At 42.9% G+C, this 23,356-nt stretch overlaps 1 protein-coding gene across 2 annotated transcripts in view; it reads right to left on the bottom strand.

The window, feature by feature from the left end:
* Positions 1–1,229: 1,229 nt before the first annotated feature.
* The window catches only part of KIF7 (kinesin family member 7), a 71,266-nt gene continuing 49,139 nt past the window's right edge, over positions 1,230–23,356 (bottom strand). The window contains exons 11-19 of one of the 2 annotated variants that reach the window (XM_040414153.1): positions 20,735–20,937; positions 16,769–16,966; positions 16,333–16,458; positions 15,891–16,067; positions 11,255–11,470; positions 6,066–6,272; positions 3,919–4,117; positions 2,395–2,550; positions 1,230–2,318 (exon numbers count right to left, since the gene is read on the bottom strand). In XM_040414153.1, the coding sequence (XP_040270087.1) occupies positions 1,918–2,318; positions 2,395–2,550; positions 3,919–4,117; positions 6,066–6,272; positions 11,255–11,470; positions 15,891–16,067; positions 16,333–16,458; positions 16,769–16,966; positions 20,735–20,937 (1,883 nt within the window). In that variant the 3' untranslated portion in view covers positions 1,230–1,917. The remainder of the gene's footprint in view (positions 2,319–2,394; positions 2,551–3,918; positions 4,118–6,065; positions 6,273–11,254; positions 11,471–15,890; positions 16,068–16,332; positions 16,459–16,768; positions 16,967–20,734; positions 20,938–23,356) is intronic. The other variant, XM_040414154.1, reaches the window with a different exon arrangement.

Genomic DNA, 23,356 nt, shown 5'->3' with positions numbered 1-23,356 from the left:
CCTATAACACTGTCATCCACATATCCCCCCCTATAACACTGTCATCCACATATCCCCCCCTATAACACTGTCATCCACAGATGCCCCCATAACAGTGCGTCATCCACAGATGCCCCCATAACAGTGCGTCATCCACAGATGCCCCCATAACAGTGCGTCATCCACAGATGCCCCCATAACAGTGCGTCATCCACAGATGCCCCCATAACAGTGCGTCATCCACAGATGCCCCCCTAACAGTGCGTCATCCACAGATGCCCCCATAACAGTGCGTCATCCACAGATGCCCCCATAACAGTGCGTCATCCACAGATGCCCCCATAACAGTGCGTCATCCACAGATGCCCCCATAACAGTGCGTCATCCACAGATGCCCCCATAACAGTGCGTCATCCACAGATGCCCCCATAACAGTGCGTCATCCACAGATGCCCCCATAACAGTGCGTCATCCACAGATGCCCCCATAACAGTGCGTCATCCACAGATGCCCCCATAACAGTGCGTCATCCACAGATGCCCCCATAACAGTGCGTCATCCACAGATCCCCCCCATAACAGTGCATCATCCACAGATCCCCCATAACAGTGCGTCATCCACAGATCCCCTCCATAACTGTCATGCACAGATCCCCCATAATAGTGTCATCCACAGACCACCATTAGTTCAAAACCCACCAAAAGAACACCATTTGGTTTAAAATGTTTTTTTTTTTATTATTATTTTCCTCCTCAAAAACCTAGGTGCATCTTATAAAGCGAAAAATACGGTACTAATGTAATGTGATTGTCCATATATCCTCCTTTGGCTTGATTCATTTTTCCATCACATTATACATTGCTCGTTTCCCGGGGGTTACAGCCATGCTGCAGCGCAGATACAAGGTGGCCAGGTTGGCAGTTGCTGTGCATGCGTGCCTATATGTACTCCCATGGTCCCAGCAACCAAAGAGGCCAGTGCTTTTTCCTACAGTGTACAAGCATGGCCACATCTGCTGGAATGTAGGGTGGCCATAACCCCTAGATATGAGCAGTGTATAATATGATGGAAAAATTAATCAAGCCAAAGCAGGCAATACTGACAATCACAATACATTAATAAGTGCCTTGTATTAACTTTCTCTACATAATAAATACCATTTGCTGAAGTGAGACAACCCCTTTAAATGGAGTGGCACTGTGCAAGTGTGACCACTGCTCCATTCAAACTGGAAAACACAAGCACCCCCTCCCCCCCACATTCTTGTGATCAGTGTGGGGTCCCAGTGGTCGGACCCTCACTGATCAGACACTTATCCTCTATCCTGTGGATAAGGGGATAAGTGTTTGCAAAAAGAGAACCAGCTGAATCCCTGTCAGAAGGAGGATTACCATAATGGCCTGGGAGCTTTCATAAGGCCCCAGTCTGCCATGACAACCGGTTGGCATGCTGCGATTTCGCTGCTTGGGGGGGAAGCCATTCAGTGGCGTATAGAGGGAGCTCCCTCTGCTAAAATGCCGGTCTCAAGGTGGCGTCCCATGGGTTAAATAACTGGGATCAGAGTTATCTCTGATCCTCATCGCTGCAGGCGTGTGTCAGCTGTACAACACAGCCAGCACTGAGTGTAAGGAACGAGTTCAGCTGCCGACCCAACTCCACGCTCCACGTCGTAAATGTACGTCAAATGTCAGGAAAGTGCTAAGTAAAGAGAATACAAATGCAAAAAAATCCAAAGCATCAGTACCCTGCAACCACCGGGAATCCATACATGCGATGAGAAGTCCATAATAATCAATCACATTATATGAACTGCATCTGCAACTTTGAACACTGGATAACTATATTTTACTTAACCCTAAACACTCCCAACAAATACTCAGTGGTTTTATGCAGTCTGTAGCCCTCTACTGCAGTGAGTACCTTCACACTTGTACAGGGCTAAAGTGGGTTTTTCCGCACATCAATCATCTCAACATTAGACATGAAAGGCATGACACCTATGTTACATCTACGAACATCTCTCCGAGCTTTGGGATGGTACATAGGAGTTCTCTGACAAACAGCTTCGCTTGGCTGTACCACTCTGGGATTCAGTGTTTCAATGACAGTTTCTCGGTGCCTAAGATCCTCTAGAGCAGTCTGTTCTTCAGAAGGCAGTGAGGAACGTCTCCATGTGGGTGGTAAAGGGACACGTATCAAATCTTCCCTTGGCCTCAGGTTTCGGTCAGGAGCCTGAATATTTAGGTCTACAGCAACATTGTTTTGCTCTTCTGTTGAACCAACTAAGGAGACTCGTCTATCTGTGCTGCTGGGAAGAGTTCTTCCATCACCTACAGTCACTGAAGAAAACAGCAGAAGATGAGTTTGCATACTATTAACATCAAGTGTCATGTCAAGCTTTAAGTAATCTCTTACCTTTCCCATGGGTTCCTTGAGGATTAACAGCCATTTTATTTAGTCTTTGACTCAGCTCCTGATGTGCCCACATATACCAGCCAAGTTCCTTCTCAAGCATCTGTATTCTACCTTCATACTGTCTCTTGCTACCAGCCAGCCCCTCACCCATTTGGTCTGAAAAGACAAAAATAAAATCATATATATCATCTTACCTTAGGTAAGAAAAGTATTGAAAAACTCAATATCACACTTTATCACTGAACCATTTGACATTCCTGAGATACTTCCTATAAAGGGTACATGTGAAGAAGATGGCACATTTTGGCGCTAAAATCTTTCTCTGACGAACCCTATTGACTAGAATGGAACCCGGTGGAGATCCAGCCTGTTTCCAGCATTAGTGCCAGGATTCATCTAGACCAGGGATGCCCAACCTGCCGGCCCTCCAGCTGTTGCAAAACTATAACTCCCAGCATGCCCAGACAGCCTATAGCTATCAGCCTACATCAGGGCATGGTGGGAGTTGTAGTTTTGCAACAGCTGGAGGGCCACAGGTTGAGCATCCCTGATCCAGACAATAACCTATTCTTGCAGCAAAAAGGCCAAGTACCATTAGAGTCCATGGGCTCCGAAGGAGAAAGGTATTATCTGGCTATGCCAGATACGATGAACTCCGTCAGGTTGTTCCTCTGCCAGAACAGCCGAAAGATTTTAGCACTAGTGTGAAAGAAGCCTTCCATGCGCAGTCTGAGCAGGCAATGATTGTGAAGGAACAGTCCTTTCCTGATAACTGCCAAGAACTGCATTCACATGCACAGTCACTTCCACTGTATGGGGATCAGCGATCAGTACTGCAATCGCTTGTCCTGAGACAGATCAATTGATTCTGGGAAGAAGATCAGTGTTTACACAGCACAATCTAATGCCCACAAATAATAATTTTGGTGTCAGCATAAAGATTATTTTGCCCGATGAACACGCATTTACTTACGGGGGGCAACTAATGGGAATGAGTGTTTGTACAAATATTCAATTCCGATAATCAGCCCGATAAGAGTCCTGTGTAAAGAGACCTCAAGATCTGCATGGTATTTATGCTGGAAAATTGGGTTTACCTGTTTATTTTCCTTACATAGTGCTGACATATTCCGCAGCACTTTACAGACATCATCATCACTTGTTGTCCCCAATGGGGCTCACAATCTAAATTCCCTATCGCTATGTCTTTGGAGTGTTGGAGGAAACCGGAGTACCCGAAGACAACCAACACAAACACAGGGCCATTTTTAGTTTTTTTTCCAGGGCAACTTTAAGTTCCCGGTCCTCCCCTGGCAAGGCACCAGTGCTAACCACTGAGCCACCATGCCAGTCATAATCTATGACAATGTGATTGCAGAATTAGAGCACATAATAAAAATAGTTGAGGAGTATGGGGACAAATGTTTGCACATTTGTAATGACAGTGGCCTTAGGTTTACAGAAAATAACTCCATGTAACGTTTTGCTATGGTTCTGTACTAAGCAGTGTCTACAACTTGGCACCTTGACACTGTTTCAGCAGGAGTTGTATGTTGCGTTCATGATCCTTTTGCTGCAAGGTAAGCTGACGATCCATTTCTAGGCGTTGCCGTTCCAACGCAACCTCAAGCCAGCATACCAGCTGGTGCTGCTCCTCCAACTTCATTTCCAGCTCTGAGAAGGAAATCTGTAATTTGTGCTCCTCCTCACGCAGTGTAACTACCTGCAGAAAACAATAAAAGGTACATTTATCTAATGTTGTATGCCACTATTGTGGCACATGCCATATTTGTGGCATAATCTGTGACTTCTCTGTTATCTTCTCTTGCTGCTTTAAAAAAAAAAAAAAGGCGAGAATAGTGGGCAGGACTTAGCGACCGAGCTACTGATTTACAAATGGCAGAAATCAGCGTAAATTATAGTTCAAATCTATGTCATCTCATGGAGTAGATTGGAATTTCTGATGCACAGACTGCCAGGGGATGCTCCAAATTTATTAAGAGGCCCGTTCGTCTTAATCGATATGGCGCATTCTGTGCCAACATTATAGTAAGACTGGATTTTGTACATTCAATCTCAGTATATTTGCCTCAAGGTGTCTTAAGAATGGGCCCATCAATTTTGAATACCGGTAGTTTGCTAAACTACAGTCATTTGGTTGGCCTAAGCCTGTGATGGCTAACCTCCGGCACTCCAGCCGTGGTAAAACCACAACTCCCAAGATGTACACTTACTTGGCTGTACTCAGAACTCCATAGAAATGAATGGAGCATGCTGGGAGTCGTAGTTTCACCACAGCTGGAGAGCCAGAGGTTGCCATCACTGGCATAAGCTGTGACTCTTAAATGTAACTTATAACAAGTGATTTAAACTGGCTTAAGAGGTCCATAATATAACAAGCATTTTTAAGAAGTCAGACAAATTTTTGATGAATAAACCATAAAGATTGTAAGATCATTTGGAATATCCATGATAAGTTTTTTTTTATCTATGGTCAGCTATAGATTTAAAGGGAATCTGTCACCAGAATCATCACCATTAAACTAAAACTATTGTCTTGCAGCACTTACTACCTCCTTTCCAGATGCGCTTTTCTTTCCTTGCTTCTTGGCTTTTATCTTGCAAAAATTCTCTTTATTCCTTATGCAAATGAGCTAGTTAGGTGCCCAGAGGAGCGTTATTTTTGTTCAAAGGCGCTCAGGAACACGCCCATTGAGTGCCCAGGCCCGCCCTCCAGCAGAGCCCAAGCACGCCTCTCCTCGGCTCATACTCGACACCCCCGGCAGCGCCGTTGTCCCCCCCTCTGTATCACTAACAGCAGAGAACCTCGTCCACCCATGCCTTCAGCGTCACTGACAAATCTCGCCGTGATCTTCCAGCAGAGGATGAAACAGTCACTGGGCTCGGCACATGCCCAGTGAAACATTTGAGGCTGATTTCCTCAGTTGAACCGGAAAAATGGAGGCGCAGGCAGTGTTCGGAACTGAGGGCATCAGCCTCAAATGTTTCACTGGGCATGCACCCAACCCAGTGACGGTTTCATCCTCTGCTGGAAGAGCGCGGCGAGATTTGTCAGTGACAATGAAGGCAAGGGTGGGCGGGGTTCTCTGCTGTTAGTGATATAGAGGGGGGGACAACGGCGCTGCTGGGGGTGTAGAGTATGAGCCGAGGAGAGGCGTGCTTGGGCTCTGCTGGAGGGCGGGCCTGGGCACTCAATGGGGGTGTTCCTGAGCGCCTTTGAACAAAAATAACGCTCCTCTGGGCACCTAACTGGCTCATTTGCATAAGGAATAAAGTGGATTTTTGCAAGATAGAAACCAAGCAGCAAGGAAAGAAAAGCACATCTGGAAAGGAGGTAGTAAGTGCTGCAAGACAATAGTTTTAGTTTAATGGTGATGATTCTGGTGACAGATTCCCTTTAAGAGAAGACACAAACGTAAGATGTCTTGGTTCTGGGACCCCCCAACAGGATTCTCAAGACAATCTACTCATATCCATTTTATCCAGGCCCTCACCAATAACATAATAATAGTCTATCCTAAAGATAGGCCCTCACTGTATAGCTTCAGTCTGAATGGCAAAATCTGACACCTGGATTCTAGAATCTGAATATGTATATTCCATTTGCAATAACACATTCAAACATTTCTTCCAGACACATGGATGCATACCTTGTCAAAATATTTGCAGAGCAGAGCCCGAGTTTCCGAAGACGACAGATAACTAAGCTTTGCCATGAGGTTCATCTCACACTGGGAAAGCAGGCTGGCGGAGGCACGGACAACCCGCTGTCTGCGAGTAATGGATTCATTCTTGTATTCAATTGCAGCATCGAGCGCTTCTATGGCCTCATCCAACTGGAACAGGATCCTCTCTTCCTAAACAGGGAGAAGAGAAAGGAGTGACTACACAGAACATGACACTGAATAAAAACTGTCATTATTATCATCGTCGACTCAGGTGTTCAAGATCACACAAGAAATATCATTGTTCCATTTACATTTTTTTACTAAACCACGTAAACTATAAAAACATGAAGGAGAATGGAGTTTACAGTAGAATAAAAAGTGAATCAAATAGCCATAGGTGCTTATGGGCACAAGACAAAAGATAGGTGGTTGTCCGCTTAGGACAATACCTTTGTCCGTTGATAAGCTGATCACCAGTTTGGACCCCTAGCGAGCAGCTACAAATCTGTGGGCTAACCCAGCAGCAAATATTCAGTACCCCCCCTGCAGCACGACAATAGGTAAAATTAAGCATGACAATGGAACGGGATGTCCAGAGGGATATACACTCTGTGTAACCATTCTGCTCTCTGGCTAAGACCTCATGCACACAACTGTATGTATTTTGCAGTCTTCAAAATGCAGATCCGCAAAGATACGTATTACGTCCGTGTTGCATCTGCTTTCTTTTGCGGACCCATTGACTTCAGTGGGTCTGTGGTTCACATTTTGCGGTCAAGAATAGGACATGTTCTAACTTTTTGTGGAATGAACATACGGATAAAACACGGATCATCCATGTTCTTTCCGCATCCATATGTGCAGTCCGCAAAAGATAGAACATGTCTTATACTGGACTGCAAAATGCAGACCACAGACCCACTGAAGTCAATGGGCCATAACAAAATAAAACGGATTCTTGGAAAAAAATAAATAAATAAAATACGGAAAAATCCAGCACATGAACTACGGAAAAAATCCATTCTCTTTATTATAACCCTTTAAAACTCCATGAGCTGATCAGAAAAGTTTTACGGTCTAAGCGCTTCGACAATCTGTTTTATTCATGACCACACTGTGTAGCCAAATCTTCTGGTTTAAAAAACCCTTCACCCACCTCAGACACTCCTCCATTACCATGTGTGAATAATCACCAAATTGGAATTGGGGGGGGGGGGGGGAGGGGTTTGGTGACATCATAAAATACAAAACTCCTTGCAAAGACAAGCTTCTACAAAAGGAAAAATGAATCAACACTCACATACAGTCGTACAGAATACAGATCAATATTCAAAGATGAGATTGTGTCTATTATTCATGCCCTTTGGAATCCTGGTATGCAATAAGAAGATCCAAAAAGATTCCCCATTATAAAGCAGTCTCTAGACCTCCTCCTTGCAATGTTTTTTTAAACCCTTTCAATACCAGTGACTCCAACCTCTATGTACGTCTCTAAAATGTCGAGACTACCTTCAAGTTTGAGATGTCTGAAAGGTGTTTCCTAAGGCTACTTTCACACCTGCGTTAGCTGCGGATCCGTTTGGTATCTGCACAGACGGATCCGCACCTATAATGCAAACGCTTAGATCCGTTCAGAACGGATCCGTTTGCATTACCATGAAAAAAAAAAACTGATCCGTCCCCATAGACTTACATTGTAAGTCAGGACGGATCTGTTTGGCTCCGCATCGTCAGACGGACATCAAAACACTGCAAGCAGCGTTTTGGTGTCCGCCTCCAGAGCGGAATGGAGGCTGAACGGAGCCAAACAGACGCATTCTGAGCGGATCTTTATCCATTCAGAATGCATTGGGGCTGAACTGATCCGTTTTGGGCCGCTTGCGAGAGCCCTGAAACGGATCTCACAGGCGGACCCAGAAACACCAGTGTGAAAGTAGCCTTACTCTGGTTTTCAAACTGTTTGAAGTGCAACCCACATATTGAACGTTACAGCTGCTGCAGGTGGCTAAATACGGTAAATCACATTAGGCACACTGTGGTGATGGATCATGTGATTGGACCATGTGATGAGCTCAGTGACGTCCCACAGGTCCTTTAGCCGGCAGCTCATGATTAAAGAAGTAAGAAGAGACCGGCAGCTACGTGATCAAGAGAAGAAGGTGAGTTAATTATTTTTTAACCCTCAATTGACCACATACTATGCATTCTGTATTAAAGAATGCTATTATTTTCCCTTATAACCATGTTATAAGGGAAAATAATAACATCTACACAACACAGAACCCAAACCTGAACTTCAGTGAAGAAGTTCGGGTCTGGGTACCACAGTCTGTTTTTTATCACGCGCGTGCAAAACGCATTGCACCCGTGCGATAAAAACTGAACAACGGAACGCAATCGCAGTCAAAACTGACTGCAATTGGGTACCTACTCGCGTGGGTTTGCCGCAACGCATCCGGACATGCTCGTGTGAACTCAGCCTAACACAAGCAATGTGATTTATTTAGCCACCTGCAGCAGCTGTAACGTTCAATGTGTGTGCTGCACTTCAAACAGTTTGAAAACCAGAGTAAGGAAACACCTTTCAGACATCTCAAACTTGAAGGTAGTCTCGAAATTTTAGAGACGTACATAGAGGTAACACAGCAGATCTTGAAGTCACTGGTATTGAAAGGGTTTAAAAAACATTGCAAGGAGGAGATCTAAAGAGACTGCTTTATAATGGGGAGTCTTTTTGGATCTTCTTATTGCATACCAGGATTCCAAAGGGCATGAATAATAGACACAATCTCATCTTTGAATATTGATCTGTATTCTGTACGACTGTATGTGAGTGTTGATTCATTTTTCCTTTTGTAGAAGCTTGTCTTTGCAAGGAGTTTTGTATTTTATGATGTCACCAATCCCCTCCTGCCCCCCCCCCCCCCCCCCCAATTCCAATTTGGTGATTATTCACACATGGTAATGGAGGAGTGTCTGAGGTGGGTGAAGAGTTTTGTTAAACCAGAAAATTTGGCTACACAGTGTGGTCATGAATAAGGCTACTTTCACACTAGCGTTTTTGCTAGATCCGGCAGGGTCCAGCAAAAACGCTTCCGTTACTGATAATGCAACCGTCTGCATCCGTTATGAACGGATCCGGTTGTATTATCTTTAAAATTGCCAAGACGGATCCGACATTACCCCCATTGAAAGTCAGATTATCAGAAAGTCTATTGTGGCAGAGAAAACTGATCCGTCCCCATTGAGTTGCATTGGGGGTAATGCTGGATCCGTCTTGCTCTGCATCCCAGGACGGAAAGCAAAATACAACATGTTGCGGTTTGCTCTCCGGTCTGGGAACGCAACTAAACAGAATGAAATGCATTTTGGAGCGTTTTGTTCAGTTTTGTCCCCATAGACACTGAATGGGGACAAAACTGAAGCGTTTTTTTTCCCGGTACTGAGCCCCTATGACGGAACTTAATACCGGAAAACTTAAACGCTAGTGCGAAAGTACCCCAAGGCCTCTTTCACACGGGCGTGTCTGGATTAGGTCCGGATGCGTCCCGATGTATTGCGGCAAACCCGCGCGAGTAGGAACGCAATTGCAGTGAGTTTTGACTGCGATTGCGTTCCGATGTTCAGTTTTTATCGCGCGGGTGCAATGTGTTTTGCACGCGCGTGATAAAAAACCGACTGTGGTACCCAGATCCGAACTTCTTCACAGAAGTTCAGGTTTGGGTTAGTTGTAGTGTAGATTGTATTATTTCCTGTTATAACATGGTTATAAGGGAAAATAATAGCTCATGGTTGCTAGGTGACGATCGGGATGGGGACCCGATCATCATTATTATTTCCCCTTATAACATGGTTATAAGGGAAAATAATAGCTTTCTGAATACAGAATGCATAGTAAAATAGGGCTGGAGGGGTTAAAAAATAAAATGTAACTCACCTTAATCCACTTGTTCGCGCAGCCCAGCTTCTCTTCTGTCTTCATCTGTGAGAAATAGGACCTTTGATGACGTCACTGCGTTCATCACATGGTCCATCACCATGGTGATGGATCATGTCATGAGCGTAGTGACGTCATCAAAGGTCCTATTTCTCACAGATGAAGACAGAAGAGATGCCGGCTGCGCGAACAAGTGGATTAAGGCGAGTTACATTTTATTTTTTAACCCCTCCAGCCCTATTTTACTATGCATTCTGTATTCAGAAAGCTATTATTTTCCCTTATAACCATGTTATAAGGGGAAATAATAATGATGATCGGGTCCCCATCCCGATCGTCACCTAGCAACCATGAGTAAAAATCGCACCGCATCCGCACTTGCTTGCGGATGCTTGCGATTTTCACGCAACCCTATTCATTTGTATGGGGCCTGCGTTACGTGAAAAACGCACAAAGAGGAGCATGCTGCGATTTTCACGCAACGCACAAGTGATGCGTGAAAATCACAGCTCGTGTGCACAGCCCCATAGAAATTAATGGGTCAGGATTCAGTGCGGGTGCAATGCGTTCAACCCGCGCAGAATACTCACCCGTGTGAAAGGGGCCTAAGACAGATTGTTGAAACGTGTAGACCGTAAAGCTTTCTGATCAGCTCATGGAATTTTAAAGGATTATAATAAAGAGAATGGATTTTATCCATAGTGAATGTGTTTTTTTTGTGAAAGTGTTTCCCTGATCCAGGTTCCTTGCACGCCTATGGAGTGGAACAGGTGAGCTGGATATATTTTGCTATAAAATAAAGCAAATGCAACATGAATGTCATCCGTATTTTGCAGATCCACATTTTGTGGACCGCAAAATACATACGATCATGTGCATAAAGGAGTTTTCCAGGAGTACAGTACTGATGGTCAATCCTTAGTATAGGTTATCAATATCAGATCAGTGGGGTCAGACACTTGCCGCTAGTCCCATTCAATACAATATGCAGCACATCTGTTACTAGTGTAGGGTCTGCAGGTGTGAGGACTACAGCACTCACCCAAACACTGTGGACCCTTCCAACAGCCGATCGTCGGTTTCCAAGAATCCGACCCCTACCAATATGATATGGATAGCCTATCCTACAGGTAGGCAATCAATATTGTAATCCCATAAAACAGATTAGACTATAGTGTGAAGACTTGTTATTAATGGCATCAAACCCCACAGAACATATACTAAAGAAAACCACCTCAGCCGAAAGTAGGTTGCCTTGGCGTAGCTTATCATCTATGTCCACCCTCTGCTTTAACAGCAGCTCCTTCTCGTGTCTCAGATTGTTGATTTCATCTCGTATACGTTGCTGGTCACAAGCGCTGCCCTGGCGAAGCTGACCATTTTTTTCTGACAACTCCTTCTCTAAATCTTCAATGCGGCTAGACACCCTGACAATATCGTTGCTCAAAGCCTAAACGTTGCAGAAAAGACCAATCAAAAATAAGAACAATTTGTTTTACAGAAAAACACAGTGCCAACACAATTGTATAATGTTTGAACAGAGATACATTGTCTGTCATTGAATTAGAAGCAGAACACATGACATCGTGATCATTGTCAATAGACAGCTCTTTCAAATGAGGCAAAAAATATATATATTCACAAGTCATATAATATACTAGAAAAAAACAAAACACACACACACACACACACACTGCATTATAAAGGCTCTTTCACACTTGCGTTGTCCGGATCAAATGCGTTCAGTGTTACTATCGCAGCCAGGACGCTATTAAAGTCCTGGTTGCCATAGTAGTAGTGGGGAGCAGTATACTTACCGTCCGTGCGGCTCCCGGGGCGCTCCAGAATGACATCAGAGCGCCCCATGCGCATGGATGACGTGCCCATGCGATCCCGTCATCCATGCGCGTGGGGCGCCCTGACGTCACTCTGGAGCGCCCGGGGAGCCGCACGGACGGTAAGTATACTGCTCCTCCGCTCCCCACTACACTTTACCATGGCTGCCAGGACTTTAGCGTCCCGGCAGCCATGGTAACCATTCAGAAAAAGCTAAACGTTGGATCCGGCAATGCGCCGAAACAACGTTTAGCTTAAGGCCGGATCCGGATTAATGCCTTTCAATGGGCATTAATTCCGGATCCGGCCTTGCGGCAAGTGTTCAGGATTTTGGCCGGAGCAAAAAGCGCAGCATGCTGCGGTATTTTCTCCGGCCAAAAAACGTTCCGGTCCGGAACTGAAGACATCCTGATGCATCCTGAACGGATTTCTCTCCATTCAGAATGCATTAGGATAAAACTGATCAGGATTCTTCCGGCATAGAGCCCCGACGACGCAACTCTATGCTGGAAGAAAAGAACGCAAGTGTGAAAGAGCCCTAAGAATGACACTATTAGTTTGACATGAATAAATCATTTTCTGCCATTTTCATGCAAGGGTGGGAAATGTACAATAGCAAATTATTATAATACATGCATTTTTCACCAAGGACTTGTGTGTACATAATTGGGGTGAAGCTCTCCCCTGGTAAGTAGCATCTTCTTGTACAAACTGTCTGCTCACAAGTAATGACCGTAAGGAGAAATGTAGCTACAAATAAATCAGAGAGGAGATGAATGATTATCTATAAGTAGTGTGTACTGTATAAGTGGATATTGCCAACCATTGATGTGGATGGACTAATGGCTTTGTGAACGAACGTGGCAAGTGCCAGCATTGAAGGTGTAGCCATCATCATTTTGGGATAGGAGTATCTGTATATGGGACTTGTGCATTACACAGAATTGTGCGGCTTTACACCGAGGTGTACCAAAACACCAAAGGTGTTTTGATATATGGGAATATTTCCTCAGAGTATTAGAGGGCATGTATGTCATTTGAGCCCTTTGTATGTTTTATAGATTTTAGGGGTTGTGTTTTAGTAATAATAAAGTGTGCATCATTTTCATCAAGTGTACCCCTTTTGAGTGTGCCCCTTCTTTTCTGTTTGGCATTTACGTGGTGATTTTGGTCCTGAGGGTGGGACCTGATGGTGTCCACCTTATCCATACGGTGAGAGGGTGAGCCGCTGAATCTTTTAGATTTATAAGTGGATATTGTGGCTGGTACTTCATGTGGGATCCAATGCACAGAAGAAAAAATGGCCGAACCCTGTCTTATGGACAGCAAATGCTGGAGGAAAGAAGGATCCTGATGGACTTTATCACGCCAGCATCTTTGTTCCTACAGGAGATAAGCCCCTGCCTGAGATATCTGGCAGTGGCTTAAGACTGTATTACACAGCCCAATGTGGCAGACGACTGTCGGGAGGGAAGCAGTCCCTCCCAGCAATCGCCTGCTTGCTAGCGGAGGAGACCGCTGCTATTACATGCATCGCTATGTCATCCCTATGCTGTATAGTGGTTTGCCAGCGGCAGATTGTTATTTGTTGTGCATTTTCATACGTATACAATAACCAAAATGAATGCTCATCTCATTGCCTTTAAGAATAAAATCAGCCTGAACCAAAGTTCTATTATGTGGCTGATGAAGCCAAGATGAGTTCATGGCAAGTTCAGTTTATATAAAAATAATTGTGAACATAAACAGACATTGTATTTAAAAGTTATTGCTAAGGTTATGGGTTTATCTATGGGGAGTATACCAACTTCCTAAGACATGTCTGTCTGGAGGGAACAAGGTTGTTTCATGGATAAGCCATGACGTGATAAGGATTCATATTCTTGAGGCACACCTGCTGTATGAGGTTCAATTTATATATTCATAATTATATTATATATATATATATCTCTGTATGGTATATTTAGTTTATAACATATTTCAATCATTAATTCATATAATGTGTTATCTATGTGTAACAATGTATCGATTTATATATATGTTATACCATGTATTTATCATTTAGAAGGTATTGTAGAAGGTACAGAAACATTGAAGTAAGTTTATGTTAATTGGATTTCTGAGAAGAGTAAATGTTATTTCAAAACAATAGTTATTCATGGATGTAGATAAGTGAAATGTACAAATTCCGATGCCAAGCATTAAAGCCGTTATATAAAATTTTCATCAAGTCAACCAATATATATTAAAAAAATAGAAGACAGCCAACTCCAACAAGTCCAGGATATAGGTAATTAAAAGTGTCAGGAAAAGACCTTACTCAATGATGTATATTAAGGTCAAGGAAGTCATGTGAACGTATTATTAGATATTTAGTTTTAATGCTTAAAAGTTGTGATGTTCATCTGCAGTACCGCAGTGCCATCTGGAGGCAGATGGACAATATTATATTTCATTATTTGTTCTTTACCATATTAGGAGTTAATATGACATCATGGTGTTATTAGCATGCGAATACACCCACCTTACCTGATTGGGAATCCCTAATCTAAAGGGGATGATTCTTAGATAAAGGGGGGAATAATTACTCGTGTGCGGAGCAGCAAGGGAGATCCAGATAGATCCATATTAAGCCATAGATCCATCCATCCATTCAATCAAAAAGAAAACTTTACCAGAAGAAACTTAGATGATTTTTTGGATTACTAGGAAAGTTCTTCAGAACTGGTCCCATCTGAACTCTGTCTACCTTTGACCCGGTAACGTATATTTGTGTTTACTACTCGTGATATTAATAAGATATTTCTCTCGGTATATAGCCAAGAGTTCCCATACTGTGGGAATATATAGTGTTAGGCGTCTCCATAATGCTGATTATTCTCTTAGCAAAGATGCATATTGTTAATGGAAGATCTGACATTATTTGAAAAGAGGACTAAACCCTTGGAAAGTTATTTTCCTTAGTCTGATTGCCGAGCTGCATATTTTATCATATTAATATCATATATTTTTGATTGGTCATAGGAAAACAGAGTCAAGGGATAACAGTTATTTTCCTGTATAATCCGTGTTTTATTGCTATAGCCTGTTTGATAACAGAAGATCCTAAGTTTCTCTTGGTATACGAGTCTGTTTGTTAAAATAATAAACGATTATATATTTTGCATATACAATTGTCCCTTTGTTTCACTGCTTGCACAAATCAAATTAAGATACTTGATAAAAAGAACTTAGAGGAGTGTTTATGTCTGCCCGAAGGATAATCTAATTTTATGGTTTTTTTTTATCCTCTCTTTTATATGAAGATTCTTTTTATATAGAAGATATATGACATATTAGTTAGCACATGGAATTACAAAACATTTTTCATTGACCGATTGAATCTGGTAGTACACAAATGGATCTCAAGAGAAGTCCTAAGGTGTCCAAACACATTAACTGGTGACTGAAGTTACAACTTCAGACCTCCCCATAAACATGGTTTGAACAAGTGTGTATATGTCTGCAATAGAAAGAGAGGAGAAAAGTGTTGCCAGAGACTTCTGGCTGCGGCTTATCTCCCAAGAAAAACACAGATCAGGTGCTGAAATTCAATGCACTCGATCCTTCTCTACTTGGACAGATTAGGTCATGAGCTTCTATAAGACTGTCAGCTGGTCCGACAGAAAATGATGGGTTTGGCTGAGTCTAATGTGTATGGGGGCCTTTAGCGATGTAATAAGTTGTGATAATGAAAAAAGAAATAAAAATCTCATCTTCCTTATACATTAGAAACATTTTTTTTTTATAATCAACCATAATTAAGTGCTCTGTAGCATCTACTTCTTTCTTAAGAACTTCACTTTTATATTTATAAAGGTTCTTAAGAGCCCATTCTTACTGATCCAATTTCTTAGTGTTGACAGTTACTCATTAGCATAGTTGATAAGCGAGAGTTCACTTCTTTGTTAATGTCAAGAATTAAGCCGACATATCAGTTCTGTTCAATGAACAAAGATGATGAATGTCCCGATCCTAATAATCCCAAATCTCACCTGGCTGGATCGAAGCCTTTTGATCTCCAAATCATTCTTCTCCTGTAGGAGTGCTTCTCTTTTAAACAATATACCTTCCTTTTTCTTGAGCTCCTCTTCTAACTCATCCAAGGCACGGCGCTGCTCAAGTACCTTATCAATTTCACCATCCAGCCATTTTTTCTGCTCTTCAATTTTCTATCAACACATAAGACATAGATGACATATGTCCAGGAAGATGTGGATGCTAAAAAGCAAGATTTCTCAGAGCAGTTTTAAGAATGGTTAATGTATTGAAGTAAAAAAAATAAAAAAAATTATTTTGCCTCCGATTCACAAAAAAGAAAAAAAGAAGAAGAAGAATGCACAACAGATAAGTACAGTGAGTAGTGAACAATTACCTAGCCCCCTGGGATGAGGCCAGCTCTGTTCTAGCAGAGAGCATGAAATCCGCTCAGCCTACCTGCTGCTGCTCCAGACTGATAACTGATCCATTGCTCCCACTTCTTCTCTTCCTTTGAAAAGCTGCAATTTCCTCCGTTTTGATCCTCAGTATCTTTTGTTGTTGTTCATGCTTCAACTCCAGCTCCTAAAGACAAGGCAGGCGATCTTTTGTTAATTGGACTCCTTCCTACCTAACCACCCGCTGGGCTATTCTAGGCCCACTTTGCATTTCTTACCACAACAAGGAAACTGGACCCTTTTAAAAAAAAAAAGACAAAAGGATAACTTTGCGTTCTGTAGTGATTAACTGTACATCATGTTTGCCCTGCAGATGTCTTCAGTATGTCTTGCAGATTAAGGATGCTTTTTAAACCCTTTATTAATATAGGTTCTTGTCTAAATGACTGTACTAAAAGTGTGTGTATATATGTCGCTGTACAAACGAACGCAGTCACCTTCACCCTGTGTCTTCTTTTCTGCATCTCACTCTGCAGACGCCGCTTCTGATCGGTCTCTTCTTTCAGCTTCTTTTGTAGCTGTCCTTGCTGCTGTTTCATTTGCAAGATGTTTTTCTCAAGTTCTTGAACACGTCTCACGCTCTGGACAGGGAGTGAAGCCAATTTTTCTGTTGCTCGTTTCTTCTCTTTAAGAACCTGTGCGGATGAGAAGAATAGAAAGTGCATTTAGCGTGCATGTTAATTCCAACTATCAGTGCATAAGTACCCATCTCAGGGTCCTGGCCCTCCCCCATTCTCAGAGCAGAGGTAACCACAAAAGGGCAGGCCGTCACTCTCAATTAGGGTAACTTCAGAGGCGGCAATGTAATCAAATTGCGGATCTAATGGCTATTGTGCTGCAATATCCGGAAGTGTTAACATGCAGATTTTGCATAAGCTTCACCATGGATTTCATCCTAGGCACTGCAAAAGATGAAGTCTGCTGTGAAAATATGTGGCCTTTCTACACAAGAATGAGTAGGAATGCCAATCCGGAAATCCACTAGCTTCAATTTCCATGATCATTTTTTACACTACATTTAACCACCTCCGGACCGCCTAACGCAGGATCGCGTTCCGGAGGTGGCAGCTCTGCGCACAGTCACGCATATATGCGTCATCTCGCGAGACGCGAGATTTCCTGTGAACGCGCGCACACAGGCGCGCGCGCTCACAGGAACGGAAGGTAAGAGAGTTGATCTCCAGCCTGCCAGCGGCGATCGTTCGCTGGCAGGCTGGAGATGTGTTTTTTTTAACCCCTAACAGGTATATTAGACGCCGTTTTGATAACAGCGTCTAATATACCTGCTACCTGGTCCTCTGGTGGTCCCCTTTGTTTGGATCGACCACCAGAGGACACAGGTAGCTCAGTAAAGTAGCACCAAGCACCACTACACTACACCCCCCCCCCCGTCACTTATTAACCCCTTATTAGCCCCTGATCACCCCATATAGACTCCCTGATCACCCCCCTGTCATTGATTACCCCCCTGTCATTGATCAACCCCCTGTAAAGCTCCATTCAGACGTCCGCATGATTTTTACGGATCCACTGATAGATGGATCGGATCCGCAAAACGCATCCGGACGTCTGAATGAAGCCTTACAGGGGCATGATCAATGACTGTGGTTATCACCCCATATAGACTCCCTGATCACCCCCCTGTCATTGATTACCCCCCTGTCATTGATCAACCCCCTGTAAAGCTCCATTCAGATGTCCGCATGATTTTTACGGATCCACTGATAGATGGATCGGATCTGCAAAACACATACAGGCGTCTCCCTGGAGCCTTCCAGGGGGGGTGATCAATGACTGTGGTGATCACCCCATATAGACTCCCTGATCACCCCCCTGTCATTGATCACCCCCCCTGTCATTGATCACCCCCCCTGTCATTGATCACCCCCCTGTAAGGCTCCATTCAGACATTTTTTTGGCCCAAGTTAGCGGAATTATTTTTTTTTTTTCTTACAAAGTCTCATATTCCACTAACTTGTGTCAAAAAATAAAATCTCACATGAACTCACCATACCCCTTACGGAATCCAAATGCGTAAAATTTTTTAGACATTTATATTCCAGACTTCTTCTCACGCTTTAGGGCCCCTAGAATGCCAGGGCAGTGACCCCACATGTGACCCCATTTCGGAAAGAAGACACCCCCACGTATTCCGTGAGGGGCATATTGAGTCTATGAAAGATTGAAATTTTTGTCCCAAGTTAGCGGAACGGGAGACTTTGTGAGAAAAAAATTAAAAATATAAATTTCCGCTAACTTGTGCCAAAAATTTTTTTTTTATATGAACTCGCCATGCCCCTCATTGAATACCTTGGGGTGTCTTCTTTCCAAAATGGGGTCACATGTGGGGTATTTATACTGCCCTGGCATTCTAGGGGCCCCAAAGCGTGAGAAGAAGTCTGGTATCCAAATGTCTAAAAATGCCCTCCTAAAAGGACTTTGGGGACCTTTGCGCATCTAGGCTGCAAAAAAGTGTCACACATCTGGTATCGCCGTACTCAGGAGAAGTTGGGGAATGTGTTTTGGGGTGTCATTTTACATATACCCATGCTGGGTGAGAGAAATATCTTGGTCAAATGCCAACTTTGTATAAAAAAAATGGGAAAAGTTGTCTTTTGCCAAGATATTTCTCTCACCCAGCAAGGGTATATGTAAAATGACACCCCAAAACACATTCCCCAACTTCTCCTGAATACGGCGATACCACATGTGTGACACTTTTTTGCAGCCTAGGTGGGCAAAGGGGCCCATATTCCAAAGAGCACCTTTAGGATTTCACAGGTCATTTACCTACTTACCACACATTAGGGCCCCTGGAAAATGCCAGGGCAGTATAACTACCCCACAAGTGACCCCATTTTGGAAAGAAGACAGACACCCCAAGGTATTCCGTGAGGGGCATGGCGAGTTCCTAGAATTTTTTATTTTTTGTCACAAGTTAGTGGAAAATGCTGATTTTTTATTTTTTTTTTTTTTTTTCATACAAAGTCTCATATTCCACTAACTTGTGACAAAAAATAAAAACTTCCATGAACTCACTATGCCCATCACGAAATACCTTGGGGTCTCTTCTTTCCAAAATGGGGTCACTTGTGGGGTAGTTATACTGCCCTGGCATTCTAGGGGCCCAAATGTGTGGTAAGGAGTTTAAAATCTAATTCTGTAAAAAATGACCTGTGAAATCCGAAAGGTGCTCTTTGGAATATGGGCCCCTTTGCCCACCTAGGCTGCAAAAAAGTGTCACACATCTGGTATCTCCGTACTCAGGAGAAGTTGGGGAATGTGTTTTGGGGTGTCATTTTACATATACCCATGCTGGGTGAGAGAAATATCTTGGCAAAAGACAACATCTCTTTTTTTTTTATACAAAGTTGGCATTTGACCAAGATATTTATCTCACCCAGCATGGGTATATGTAAAATGACACCCCAAAACACATTCCTCAACTTCTCCTGAATACAGAGATACCAGATGTGTGACACTTTTTTGCAGCCTAGGTGGGCAAAGGGGCCCATATTCCAAAGAGCACCTTTCGGATTTCACAGGTCATTTACCTACTTACCACACATTTGGGCCCCTAGAATGCCAGGGCAGTATAACTACCCCACAAGTGACCCCATTTTGGAAAGAAGAGACCCCAAGGTATTTCGTGATGGGCATAGTGAGTTCATAGAAGTTTTTATTTTTTGTCACAAGTTAGTGGAATATGAGACTTTGCAAGAAAAAAAAAAAAAAAAAAAAAAAAAAAAAAAAACATCATTTTCCGCTAACTTGTGACAAAAAATAAAAAGTTCTATGAACTCACTATGCCCATCAGCGAATACCTTAGGGTGTGTACTTTCCGAAATGGGGTCATTTGTGGGATGTTTGTACTGTCTGGCCATTGTAGAACCTCAGGAAACATGACAGGTGCTCCGAAAGTCAGAGCTGCTTCAAAAAGCGGAAATTCACATTTTTGTACCATAGTTTGTAAACGCTATAACTTTTACCCAAAGCATTTTTTTTTTTACCCAAACATTTTTTTTTTTATCAAAGACATGTAGAACAATAAATTTAGCGCAAAATTTATATATGGATCTCGTTTTTTTTGCAAAATTTTACAACTGAAAGTGAAAAATGTCATTTTTTTGCAAAAAAATCGTTAAATTTCAATTAATAACAAAAAAAGTAAAAATGTCAGCAGCAATGAAATACCACCAAATGAAAGCTCTATTAGTGAGAAGAAAAGGAGGTAAAATTCATTTGGGTGGTAAGTTGCATGACCGAGCAATAAACGGTGAAAGTAGTGTAGGTCAGAAGTGTAAAAAGTGGCCTGGTCTTTCAGGGTGTTTAAGCACTGGGGGCTGAGGTGGTTAAATAGGGTTTTGACAACCCAATCTGTACATTATGTCAATGACACGCACTTGCACTTTGCTCTCAGCAGCTGCTATCTTCTTGCGGCACTCTTGCACCTTGCATTTTTCAACTGGATCTCGAGTCTCTTTCCCTTCGAGCTCCTGCAGCTGGCGCTGGTTCTCGCTAACTTCCATCCGCGCCTGTTCTGCCTCAGCCTCCAGCTCAGATATCTTCATACAGTACTGCTTATTCATAGCTTGAGCTTCTCTACCTGTAACCAAACGTAATGTCAATCAAAACATTTTAAAACATCTAGTTTGGTTTTATTAAAAGAATATATGATTAATCCTGCAAAAAAGAAGCCCACATACGGCTACATCAATGGAGAAAAGAAAAAGAAAAAGATGGCTCTTTAAATGCAGCAAAATAAGAACTATTTTTTTTCCATAAAATGTCTTGCTATGGTGGAAAAGTGGTAAAACATAACAAAACTATGCATATTTAATATTGCCGTTATTGTATCAACCCATAGAATTAAGGTAATTTGTTATTTCTGTTTCGCAGTGGAAGGCATAATTTAAAACAGAAGAATAGCGGAATTGCAGTTTTTTTTCCCGACAGTCCTTACCCCCATAAAAAAATAAAGATATTTGCAATATGTGCCTCAAAATGGAGCCTCTGAAAAATACGCTCTCACAAAAACATGCTATCAACTATTTTGAAGAACAAAAAAATACGCTTGGTAATGAAGTAAACTCTCCGGTACCGAAGTGGTTAAAAGGGGTTGTCTTATTTCAACTTTTATAGCATATCACAGAAGTGTCAGACAGTTCTGGGTCCCGCCTCTGGGACCTGCTCCTCCAGAATGGGGCCCCCCAAAGTGCAGGGAGAGCAGTTACACATGCGCAGCACCCTCTCCCCAAGTGATTTCTGAGCGAGCGAGCGAGCGAGCGAGCGATCAATCTCCTATTCTCAAAACTCGAACAGTGGTGAAAAAAGGGTGGCCGTGCATAGGCAGCTGCTCCCCTTTCACTTCAGGGGCCCTGTTATGGAGATAGGACCCGCTCTTATCCGACGCTTATGGCATATCCTTGCAATATGCCATAAAAGTTGAGATGGGACAATCCCTTTATGATTTAAAGAGGTAATAGCACATGTTCTGCATAAATTGATTAGTAACTCAAATTAATTCCATTGGTGTGCTCCTCTGTACCCCAGCCTGAGTCTATTCATATAGCACCTCCTCTATCTATAAACTCACCACCTCCGACAATCAATTCCATCATTCTGATACATACATACACACATTAAATAATTTACAACTAAGGCAGTAAGTAATGTTGCAACATGTAAATACTGAAAGTGCGAACTCACTCTTTTTTGGTTCTTACTATTAAAGGGCTCATTCAGACAACCGTATCCGTTTTTGCAGTCCGCAAAACACAGATACCAGCCGTGTGTGTGCCGTATTTTGCGGAATGGAACGGCCAGCCCTATGATAGAAATGCCCATTCTTGTCCACAACTGCGGACAAGAATAGGACATGTTAAATCTTTTTTGCAGGGCCATGGAACAGTGCAGGCCATACATAATGATAACCCATTCTAAGGATAGTTCATCAATATCAGGCTGGCGGGGGTCCAATACCCGGCACCCCGCCGATCAGCTGTTTGAAGAGGAGGCGGCGCTCTCTGTGAGGGCCACATCCTGGTCATTACATTGCAAGCTGTCTCCTGTGGAGCGAATTCAAGTGAATGGAGCGAGTTTTTGTCATTACACTACACTTCTGAGATGATGTGCAGTGTAATGAACAGGCAGCAGTGCTCACATGGAGCGTCACCAACTCTTCAAAACAACTGATCAGTGGGGGTGCCGGACTCCCGCCGAGCAGATATTGATGACCAATCCTGAGGATAGGTCATCAATACAAATCACTGCACAAGCCGTTTAAAGGGTTAACACAGGATATTTATATTCCTGGTCTATCTTTAGGATAGATCATCCACATCTATCTGCCGGGGGTCCGACTCCCAGAACCCCCACTTAGCTGTTATGCAATAGCTCCGGCTCTGGAAATTGGCATCAGAGCTGTTTACTGCAGTCCTCCTCCCATTCACTTGAATGCTGCAGTAACCAGCTTCATCCATAACACAATGGACGTAGCTGTGTAGTTCTGATGCCGGAGCTACTACAGAACAGCTGATCACCAGGGATGCTGGGAGTTGGACCCTGCCGATCAGACATTGATGGCTTATCTTAAGCAGGGGCCATCAATATAAAAATCCTGGAGAAGCTGTTTAAAGGATTATTGAAGAACCTGAGCCCCCCCTGACTGGAGGACAGGAACAATACATCCCCCCATGTAAAACCTGGCACTGAATGCAGTATTAATCTGTGCTTTGAGAGCAAAAGCATCTTTTTTTAACAGATATCAATTTCATTCCTTTCCAAATGTGTAGAAATTGAGCACTTATCAGGACAAACAATAGCAACAGAGGATTAGTTGAGCCGCTTGCGCTACACAGAAACCCAGCAGACCTAGCCATAAGGTGTAATTCCATAGAGTGACTACTTTTTGGACGGATATCTGCAAGTTAAATATGAAATGCATAGTCAATCTTGCATTTAAGAATATACAGAATTGACAGCTCAATATTAGAGGGACGTGCTGTTCTTGCCTGAGTGCATTT

The sequence above is a fragment of the Bufo bufo genome, chromosome 1 (assembly GCF_905171765.1).
Source record: "Bufo bufo chromosome 1, aBufBuf1.1, whole genome shotgun sequence".
Lineage (NCBI taxonomy): Eukaryota > Metazoa > Chordata > Amphibia > Anura > Bufonidae > Bufo > Bufo bufo.
Note: the sequence above shows the minus strand (reverse complement) of the source record. Positions and strands in the feature narration are given on the sequence as shown.